At 30.7% G+C, this 11,036-nt stretch overlaps 2 protein-coding genes across 2 annotated transcripts; one reads left to right on the top strand and one right to left on the bottom strand.

Annotated features, from left to right (window-relative positions):
* Window positions 1–1,025: 1,025 nt before the first annotated feature.
* Trmt112 (tRNA methyltransferase subunit 11-2) lies at window positions 1,026–1,653 on the top strand. The gene has a single exon (XM_088226629.1). The coding sequence runs from the start codon at window positions 1,157–1,159 to the stop codon at window positions 1,529–1,531; it is 375 nt and encodes a 124-aa protein (XP_088082755.1). The 5' UTR covers window positions 1,026–1,156; the 3' UTR covers window positions 1,532–1,653.
* A 140-nt stretch (window positions 1,654–1,793) lies between these two features.
* Window positions 1,794–10,758, bottom strand: UQCR-C2 (Ubiquinol-cytochrome c reductase core protein 2). The gene is made up of 9 exons (XM_088226617.1): window positions 10,655–10,758; window positions 9,494–9,639; window positions 8,560–8,734; window positions 7,449–7,580; window positions 6,263–6,525; window positions 4,719–4,819; window positions 4,122–4,294; window positions 3,774–3,998; window positions 1,794–2,121 (listed from the first exon to the last, which is right to left on the bottom strand). Exons 1-9 carry the CDS (start codon window positions 10,697–10,699, stop codon window positions 2,035–2,037), a joined length of 1,347 nt encoding a protein of 448 aa, XP_088082743.1. The 5' UTR covers window positions 10,700–10,758; the 3' UTR covers window positions 1,794–2,034.
* Between the last annotated feature and the right edge of the window lie 278 nt (window positions 10,759–11,036).

Here is an 11,036-nt window from a genome sequence, read left to right as displayed (position 1 = left end):
TTTTCCCTGCGGAAAAGCTAGGTTAATTATTTTATTGTTAATGTTATTGCATTTTTTAAAGAAAGGTTTTTTAAATACTGTAAGTATTTCATCGCTTAGTTTTTTGAACAACAGGTATATTAAATCCCAATTGACTTTAACAGTAGATGGAAAATATTGTTGTACTTTGCAAAGGTTCAGCTAAATATAATTTGAAAGGACGATTTATTTTTAGAATTTCAAAAATTTAGGTTTTTATGACACCGCGTCCATCAAAATAAGCATTAAATTTCACAGATTTTCACGGACTTTCAGGGCCCGTATAAACATGAAAAGTTAACCTAGTTATCTCTTCAATTGTCTATAAAGTAGAATCGATATGAAAATAAATATTTTCGTGTAAATTCATTTATAAAACACGTTAAATTATAAAAGTTACTGACCAAGATACTTAAATTTTTATACACGTTATATTTTACAAATAATCCAATTTTACTTTATAGATAATAATTGAAGATAATTCTTTGAACTTCTCATTGTAGTCGGAATTCTGATATTGATGGTATGTTTTTGCATTATGCGTAATGCCGTATACATATGATAGCATTTATAGTTACGTTTCTATGATGAAAACATTGAAACCTGCAACGCAATCCAAAACGTTGGCAAGCGGTTATTTTCCGACATAAACCATAATAGCCGAAGATATTTTAACACATGATTGTCAGATTAATTTAAGTGTTTACTATTTAGGCATCTAATATGGTAGTTAAAAATAGATGAAAGTATTTTCACAAATAACAATTTCAGTAGATACACTTTTCGAAAATCTATCGACCTCGAGCTAACTCGTAATGATATTTGTGTATGATTTTTTTGTTTTTAGGGAAAAAATAGTTGGTATTTTGATGGTTAAATTCAGAAGACTAAAAAAACATGAAGCTAGCCAACTTTTTTTTTGAAGGAAGAAAAATCAAATCAAGCTATGTACGATTTATTTTGTCTCTGGCTACCGAATTTCAATTGATAGGTGTTGGCAACTATGTGCGGCTTGACTCTGCCTATTTTGTCAGTGTCCGGCTGTCTATGGATTCTAGAGACTGGCTTTTGACGTTTGTTTTATCGCGTGCTTTTCAATTTTATTGTGAAATATTGATCGAGAAATAGGAAAACAAAAATGAAGCTAATCACCCATAATATGTTGACTTCAAGGTGTGTAAAAGGTGTAATCAATGGCTACCCTCTCACAATAAAGGCTAAAGAATGTAAAGTGACTGAAGTTGACTTCAATATAGATTTTATATGCAGATTAATACCAAAATTAGATTATCCTGTTTTATGGAACGCGGCAGACAGCTTAGGTTATAGCGAAGACCTCCCCAAAGCTGTTGTCGAGAATTTCGAAGAGAATGAAGTATTTCTCAAAAAAGTGCACAGAGTTTTGATGGAAGTTGAGGTTCTCGAAGGATCCCTTATCTGCCCAGAGACTGGAAGAGAGTTCCCAATCGTCAGAGGAATACCTAATATGTTGTTGACTGAGGCTGAAGTTTAATTTTCAATACAATCAAAAGACAATTCCCATAACATGTTTTGAACTTGTTATTTAAGCTTAATATAAATATTCTGTTTTACGTTTAATATATTTATGTAACAAATAAAAAACCCGTAAAAATCCTTTGTTGTATATATCTCAGATTATCCTGTATTGAATAAAATAAAAAACCTTCGGAAATACTACACAACCTAACTAGATGTGCCATTTAGTTGTATTTGTGTTAAGGCAAAGAAGTTGATTTAAAATAATAAAAATTCAGTAATTTACAAATATTTTATTACGCCATGAACAATAAATTATTTAAACAATAAAGAATATGATCACATGTTGTATGGTTTCCATCTTGCTGTGTATAATGCTTTAACAATGAACTTAATAGTATATAATGTATGTATTTTGGAAATACACATCTAATTATGTTACTGTTTGATGGAGAAAGGATTAATAATACAATTAGCTACTATTGTGCTCCTTACTAAGCAGGTATATTTCGAAACAGTTTATTGTAATTCATCTATGTACGGTACATTGATAAGATTGCCCGCAGCACCCATGGACAGCTTTCCTTGACAGATTTTGCTAGCAACCTGTGAACAAATATTTATGAGGTAAGTGTATAATGTTATTGACAATATTTTAAACATGACCGAATGGAATATTCATTGACAAAGGCTGGATTTCCCAAATGTTTTCCCATTGTTGCGATAAATCCAAAGTTTTATTTTTATTCAATAGGATCCATCCTAAGGACGATTAATGATAGATAATGTAATTATAACTCCTAAATAAAAAATAAACCAAAAAAAAACATTTAGATGTTTAGGTAAGGGCTAAATGTTAATTCCATTCTAGTATAGGGTGTTTCCTATACAGTAGAGAATTTCAGGATCAAGGGTAAAGAGGAGTGATGCTAAATTTATAGGACAGGGACACTTTTGAGAAAGATTTTTTTAGTTTTCACGGTTATCGCTGCTGATCTTACAACAGAGATGGAAAAACTTTTTATATAAGGCAATATAGAAGTTTAGGCATTTTCAGGGCTTATGATCTGTCATCTTTGTGAAGACCAACAGATGGAAGAATTGAAGGAATATAGATGTTCAAACATAGGCAGAATGGTGAACATTACAGTGTGTAAAGTGGCCACTTATACCAGCTAATGACTGCTCATAAGGACTGTAAATGCCTAGACTATCTATATTCCCTTCCATAAGTTCTTCATCTCCGTTGTTATATATTAATAACTCTCAAGGGGATTGAACCCATTTCTTGTCTACAAAAATTTGAACAAACTCAAAACATTGTTGATCATTTATAATGATTTTTATGTTCAATCACTTATCTTAAAAACAAATTTGTTAAAATTAAATGTGGTTTTAGCATCAAATTAGTAGTTGGTACAAATAATATACTACAATAATATCGCAGGGTAGTTACAACTAGGAAGCGTTAAAATCAGCATTTGTGAATTATCCACTGAAAACACATTTTTATCTTCCTCCATGAATTCTACAAATAGACAAGTCATGCATTCAAATCATCATAATCTGTTTTTAAACCACAACTTGCCTATGGGTAGCATTCATGATGGAAGAAAAAAAAAGATTTTTAGTGGGTGATGCTTTGAGTTGATGATTTTGAAGTTACCAAGTTGTAGTGATCAGACACATATCACATCAATATAGAAAGAACAAACAAAGACGATTTACATGAAACAACCAACTCAAATAATTGAAAAATCACCAAAGAGTTTTCTTCTTTTGAGTTTGTCTTAATATTTGTAAATATGTAATGGATTCAACCTTATAAGGATTTGATCTGTTATTGGAAAAATGTGTTCAATTTTCGTATACATAATATTATTTCCCTATATTGTGAAGAATACATGTTATGAAATTAAATAATTATCATATGTACTTATTCTTTAAAAAAAAATTTAGTTTTGATCATTTTTGACTCCAAGTTGCAAGTTGCTACACCACAAGTGACCGTGTTTCATCATGACAACATTAAGAAAATACCATTTCTGGTAGCACTACATCTATTTATTGAATCGGCATTTACTTTGTCACACTTCATGATAGATGAAATATTATTTATGTTTTTATGAATAATCTAGCACTAAACTTCTTTATTAAAATTAATAATAATATTGTTATAACACATAAAATTATACCGTCCTGATGGTATTTCCTCATACTCCGTTAACAGGTTATAAGATAAATGGCAGTGTTCTTACTTTAGTTATGTCATTGTTGCTTATCTTGGTAATCAGGTCTGCGAGTTCATTTGTCTTGACCAGATTTCCAGTGAGAAGGCCCTGAAGTGCGAGGTCTTCAGCCTGTTTGTACTGAGTGTCTCCGTGGCACAGGACTTCGGCCAAGAACTGGGCACGACCGCGATTCAGATCGTCACCTCCCAAAGATGCAGCTTTTTTACAAACTTTAGTAGCAGCTTGGACGGCCTAAAAAAAAAAAAAAAATAATATAAAGGTCTGTGTTATGATGCGTGGTTAGTGTGGACTAAAAAAGATAAAAATTATAAAAGTGAATTAATAATTATATTTATAAATTTGATTTGTACTTACTTTTCCTGCTACGGACTTGGGAGCTGAAATAAGAATGCCAAACAAGCCATCGTCAGAGTAGTTAATACTGAAGGCGTTGACAGCAAATGGAGAGTCACCGAGTTGGGAAGACACCGCTTTACCAAGAGGAGATATATCTCCTCCCCATTTTACTTTTGGTCCTGATCCAAGAGCTAAAAATAAAACAATATTTTGCAATGATAAATTCTTCCGATATTTCTACTTTTGGATAGCAAATTAAAATAAAGTTCATTCTTATAATTTTGGTTAGAGGATAATATTGTTTCTCAACAATAAGCCCTCTTCAAAGAATGTGACTAGGAGATGGTGTAAACTCAGTTTTAATTAATGAAATCTTGTTTTAAAAAATCATTGGAAAATAAAAAAAAGGATAAATCTGTCATGCAGACTTGGTTTGTAGGAACATTTTTTGTAGCATAAAACTTTTTATGATATTTTTGATTGGTTTAATTTTATCGACTTGAATCACAATTTTGATTGAAAGTATAAATTATGTATGTACATTATGTACATTGTACGTCTAGTTTTACTTTTTGCAAGCACATTAATTATTACTGTAGATAAAAAATTACAAACCTCTGGATAGAATAGCGAGGGCAACGGAATCATTGATACAACTAAGTGAGGTTCCTTGTGTCCCTATTGCAATATGAGCCAGATCACCACCCATCTCCTTCCTGACAAAGAGATACAAAGTAAATGGTATTGTGGGTAAAGAAAGTTTAAGGCTTTAGGCTGTCATTCAATTTCTATGATTCCCCCCCAAAGGCGTAAAATATACCATTTCAATATGAAGTAAAAAAAAATATATTTAAAAAAAATATATATATACAAAAAATATACATATAAAATATAAATATAAAGTAATATACATATATAAAAATATAGTAAAGTCGGCGCCTACGTTCAAGGAAGGAATGCAGTGTTGTGATTTGTGACTTGTAACACTGTCCCGTTTGAGTTTAGATAAAAATTAAGTGGTCGATATTAAAAAATATATTATATTCTCCAATCAATTTTAATCGAAACTTAACCGAGCAGCGTCAAAACATATTACCGTATTCCTTCTGTGCGCCTTGAACGTAGACCTCGTCATGAAATTTAAAAGATTCGTATCGGATCTGTGTACGACAAAAATTATGTCTCGATTTGTTGGTTCGGTTAATGTAAAATTAGTTTTTAAAATTATTTTACAAATTTGAACACACAAATCACTAGAAAAAACAACACGATCTTGAAGCTGATGTACTTTGCGTTGTAAGAAAAATAAAATATGAGTTTCGATCAAGAAAGAATTTAAAAAACCTTATAAAAATGCAAAGCACAGATACAACGTTCACCACCGGCCGAATAATGGCCGTAATGAACATAAACATTTTATTCAAAGGATACTCAAGAAAATTGAACATTTTCAAGCGAAATTCTCTTTTTATTATTTTTTTTCAATTTATAGTTCCATAAAAATAGTTTTCAACTAAAATATTTTACTAGTTACATTTTTTAAAAATGATTATCAAAGACATAATTTCACATAGAATTAAAGAAAAATACCAAAGTAATTATGTCATTTTAAATGCTTGTATTTCTTTTTAAAACCAAAAATTTAAGATTTAGCCGGAGCTTTTCTAATGTTCAATTTATTATCTTCAAATCATAGAATACATTTTACTTTAATACTTAGTCTTTAAAAAGGAATCGATATACCAAAGTTTGGTCTAAATTTTAAAAGGCGTAATCTGCCAGTTGAAAAGTAATTATATAAACCTTAGAAGTATATTTTTTAACAGAACAAAAATTATTGATTTTATGTAATGCATGTTTCCTAATTTTTTTTTAACCGCGTGTTTTTGATAAAACATCCTTTTAAAATAGCAAAATCGTATGATTTCCTAATTTTTCTCGCATTTACAGCCTTAATGACTACACATATTTAAGTATAAAATAAGGATGAAATAATCAGAGAAACCAAAATAATAAAAAATTAAAAAAATATTTAAATCTGTTGAGAGCATTAAATATGTAAATATGTATATCATGTTGGTTTATGAAATCTGTATGAAGTGCAAATTTGCAATTTGGCATTGGTCTGATGATATGTGATTATGCACTTTATGATATACCTGAGATCTCCTCCCTTGAAAGAAGAGGGGGTGTTCTCTGCGCAACTGCTTCTAGTAAAGTTGATGTTCTGAGCCAAAGCAACGGCCCTATCCAGGGGAAGGCCAGCCACTCCGACGGCACATCGTTCGGCTGTAAAATTGGTGGACACAAAGTGCTGGAGAGACTCGGAGCTGAAATTGCCAGCCTGGCGAGGAGAGCAGAATAGGGAGTTCCCGAGTCCGCGGCGGAAGGCAGACTTGTGAAGGAGATCCAGTGCCCTAACCTAGAAATCAAATATAAGGATAAGAGGTTAATTTCATATAGTACAATCAACCTTTCGACTATAGGAATTATTATTGTCAATTAATATAATAAGAAAATAGTACAATATTAAAATAGTATTATTTAAATACGTAATACTTATTTTTAAATCAAATTTTTATTTCTTCTAAAAAACTTGCATAATCAAAAAATATTTAACCTACCAAAAAAGCACTTCTTAATTCATGACATGACATATGTAGCCGTTTTGACAATTAAAATTATGATATTTAATTTTTCATTTGAGTGGTAGAATTTCGATTTGAATTTGTATTTAAGATCATGCTCTGAGGTAATTTTTTGAGATGCTAGTTGTCATAATGTAAAGTGTGCTATTTCATTTTCTTGTAGGTTAGTTAGAAAATATTATGTTTTTACAGCAGTATGTATGATGTACAGTGGAACCTCTATATTCGTCAGCCCCCATCTTTAACAATCTTCGCATTCTGATGTCAATTTTTTCCCTATATATATTTGTTAGTATTTTCCGTATTCATCAGCCCCACTCCCACCGCTGGCACTGGCACATTGGATGACACAAACATAACATTGAACAATTTTTTTGTCAAATCGAATGCTACTGGAATCATCGGAAAACACCCCATGATTGGAGTCAGAATTACTATCGGCTGTTTTGTTTCAATTGAAAAACCCTACTCTTCTTCCACTAGTATAATAAAGTTAATGTTTAAACATTTTTTGTACCATTTTTAAGAGCCGAAAACAGTAAGTTATTTCTTATGGGAAAAATTGTATCTATATTTGTTAAACCCATGAACAGATTAATGACAAATATAGAGGTTCCATTACTTAAACTATTAAAGGCAGATTAAGATGGGTTGGTTAAAAAACATTTGTTCATCAGCCATCTCACATGAAACATACCTGAGGAGTGAGTCCAGCAGTTTCGTACTTGATGCGTTGAATAACTTCATCGAACTCCCACGAATTAAATACTTGCTTGGACGCAACATCATTAAGGAATTTCATGGCATCCTCAATTTTATCTTTGGTAGCCTGAAAGCAAAAAAACATAATTTTAAATTTGTAAAGGATTTTACAAACATAAGATGTCTATTTTCATTTTTCTTCTCTCACAAAGTCGGTTTGACTTTGAATACCAAATATTTTTTTGAGATTATGATTATTATGGATAACTTATATAGCGCTATTTTTGTAATATTATACCTCTATTCTACTTTCTTTTACTAGTTTTATCTACTATATCTAGATCTACTATTAAAACTCTTGGGCCTTTGAGAGAAAGAATACTATATTTTATTTTTGATTTATTTAGAAAAAATAAGAGCTGTTATATAAAAATATAAAATATAAAAATATAGTACATACATCCAGTTTAAGTTTTTCACAAATATAATGAGAAAACATGTTACACAGCAAAGAGAACAAAATATATATCATATATGACCCTTGAGGTGATTTTCACAAAAATTGGTGCTGTATAAATTATCCACTATAATAATAATAAAAAGACAACAATATGAAGGTTAAGGGATGAGGAAATAGAGTGGAGGAGTAGAGGAGAGGGATTTTCATAATATAGTTAACCGATTCAAATTTTTTATATGATAATAGCATGAACATAATTAAAGGTACATAAACTTATTACACACTGACAAATGTTTCATTTTACAGTGTTTCAAAAAGTGTTTTTAGAAGTCACAAAATTTTATTTAAAATATCTAAATATAAAATAAAGGAACAAAGTTCTTCAAAGCATTTTCAATATCGATTCCGAAAAATGAGTGCTCACTTAACATAAGTGTTTATATGATTGAAATAAATTATAAATAAACTCTTGTGTATTTTCTTTTTAAACATATCTGAATAATAAAAATATAAACTATTTTACTAAAGCATCAACGGACATCAGAAGCGATTTCGCAGGAAAAAAACGTCATACCACACCCTTCACCCATCAACCCGTTGTCTGACTAATTAACTGGGTGATCGATATAAAATATTATGTACATACCTCGAGAGTGTAACAGATTGTTTCCCTGTCAACAGTGGCTGTTAAGTTAGCGCCAAACTGTTGAAGGTTTCTTATGATGCCGAATGCGGTGGAGCAGGAGGTTCCATTACCAGCTGCCGCACGCAGAAAGTGAGTCAGTCCCAGTTCATTACCAGGCTCGTACCTTGATCCACCCCTGGTAACATAATATATGTAATAACATTAACCTATTACGCATTAACAATTTAATATAATGAAATTAATTATAGTAACACAGATCTTAGGATCTCTTAAGAGATGAAGAAGAAGGAATTAATTATTGGATAAATATAAGCTTAATAATTGGATGGCCGTGTTCTCTGTTTCAAAATAGTACAGCGCAAAGAAATGATTTTAAACAAGGAAATCATTTTTTCATCATACATTTTTCAATATTTTAGTACACTTTTTTACATAAATTAAGATTTTATGTAAAAAAAATAAAAATTCATATGAGAGCGAATGAAGGTGTTATTTTATCAATAATTGAATTGATGTTTAAAGCTTTAACCCAAGATATATCCGCTTTTTGTTTTTGTCACATAACACCTTTATCCACTCGTGTCTTCAATTGACAAGTGTCCTAATATATTAGTCAAATAAAATTTACTTTAAATCATCAACTATGGTCCGATCGGAAGAGAAATAATAAAAAAATATTCACATTTATATATGGTCTATATCCATATGAGAAAAAAAGCGTTGGCGAATGTTCAAAAGCAATTTTATAGTCGGTAGATTTATAAAATTAATTTTTGTTGCAACATAAGATTTATCTAGAAGATACAAATTTCATCCAAAGACAATATCTTTTACTGACTTCCAAAGCACAAACCGTAATGAAAAATATAATGTTAAATCTTAGTTATTTTTATAGTTGGCGAACAGCAGCATAGTGAAAATACTGTGAACTTACTTGTAAGCAATGGTGACACGAGCTACGGGGGCACCGTTGTCTAGCGCAGCAACAAATAATTTATTTTGCAGAACACTGGAGCTGACACTCGCATTCTTGGGTGGAGATGGAGGAATAGAGGGCTGAGCTGATGCAAAGCCCCTTGACTAAAAACATTGGTTTAAAAACAGTATTTTTGTTTAGATGTTACAGTTAATGTAGGATGAAAACAGTTAAAAAAGAATTGACGTGATCAGATAAATTAAAACCTTGAATATAATCATGTCAAACAATTAATTTTCAAAAAAATTCACATGTCAGAAATTTTAATAACTTTTCACCATCATTCTCTTTCCGCACCTAATGGTGCATAGGGCACTGCATCGGTACACCAATCGCAGCGTACCTTGATCATTTTTTGTTAATGAAGGTAAGATGATCAGTCTTAGGCTTCAGGTACCAGTCCAGGGACTATGAAATATTTTAGTGTGAAATTTTTTTTTTTAATAAATATTTCATATCAACCATGTTGGGAATCGAACCCGATACCTCTTGATTGGTAGGCAAACGCGCTGACAATACACGACAAGGCCGACAAAATAATAACTTTTACCCTTTTTAAAACCAACTATTTAAGTTTACAATTTTCAGGTATGAACATAAATATATTACTAGAAACAACGTTTGATTATTGGAGAAAAAAGAACCCTGCATTCTACTGCTATTAGTTTTAAGCTATTAAAATAGTCTCGCAAAGGGGGTTTAATCAATAAAAACTTCAATTTGCCAAAATTAGTTTGCATATAATTAATTAAGATGGAAATAAAACACATTACTGCAATTTAAAATTTTAAAACGTCTATTGTTATACGAGATATATTTCATATCATATATTTTTTAGGAACATACAAACTGAGACAGATACATAATCTAACCTAAAAAAATATGAATCTACTAGTTTAATTTAATATTACATTTAAATGTAAAATATGAAATAATATATGGTTATTTATTCTTGAGATAGAGTTAAATAACTAAATATATAAACTATCACTCAAGAGAACAGCTTTTAATGTTTATGTAATAGGCCAACAGATTTGTAGGTATCGGTTATGTCAAAATTATTTTTCGTATGAATAATGATTTCGAATCATTAATTATGATTAAAATAAATAAACTTACTGAAATAACTCTAAATAGAGGCAGTTTTGAGGCTTTGCAGGCCATTTTTTCTTTTAATTTATCTTGGTGTCGACGGGTAACAGCTAGAACGTATTTCAATGGCCGACTGAAATGGTGGCGCTGCAATCGTTTTAACGCGATGGCGCCTTTTTCAAATTAATTTTGAAGATAATTAAACATGTTTTCAAGAAAATGAATAAATCTTTTTTTTGTTTCACTGGATTGATTGTTTAAATCATCAGTTATTAATGAGAAAGGGTCACTACGATGGTTTGGTCATTCATTCTTGCTATATATATATGCAAAATATATATATAGCAAGAATGACCGGAAATCTTCCATAGCTCTCAGATCATAGGTTGATTCACATGAACCAGTGACG

The sequence above is a fragment of the Micrasema longulum genome, unplaced genomic scaffold (assembly GCF_059751315.1).
Source record: "Micrasema longulum isolate JH-2025_06_02 unplaced genomic scaffold, ASM5975131v1 h1tg000040l, whole genome shotgun sequence".
NCBI classification, from domain to species: Eukaryota; Metazoa; Arthropoda; class Insecta; order Trichoptera; family Brachycentridae; genus Micrasema; species Micrasema longulum.
Note: the sequence above shows the minus strand (reverse complement) of the source record. Positions and strands in the feature narration are given on the sequence as shown.

Coding starts and splice junctions, on each gene's coding strand:
- Trmt112 (XM_088226629.1), top strand. CDS start 1,157: ATGAAGCTAATCACCCATAATATGTTGACTTCAAGGTGTGTAAAAGGT.
- UQCR-C2 (XM_088226617.1), bottom strand. CDS start 10,699: ATGGCCTGCAAAGCCTCAAAACTGCCTCTATTTAGAGTTATTTCA. Junction 9,640..10,654: donor CTCTATTTAGAGTTATTTCA/GTAAGTTTATTT, acceptor CAATGTTTTTAG/TCAAGGGGCTTTGCATCAGC. Junction 4,820..6,262: donor TTCAAGGGAGGAGATCTCAG/GTATATCATAAA, acceptor TCTCTTTGTCAG/GAAGGAGATGGGTGGTGATC.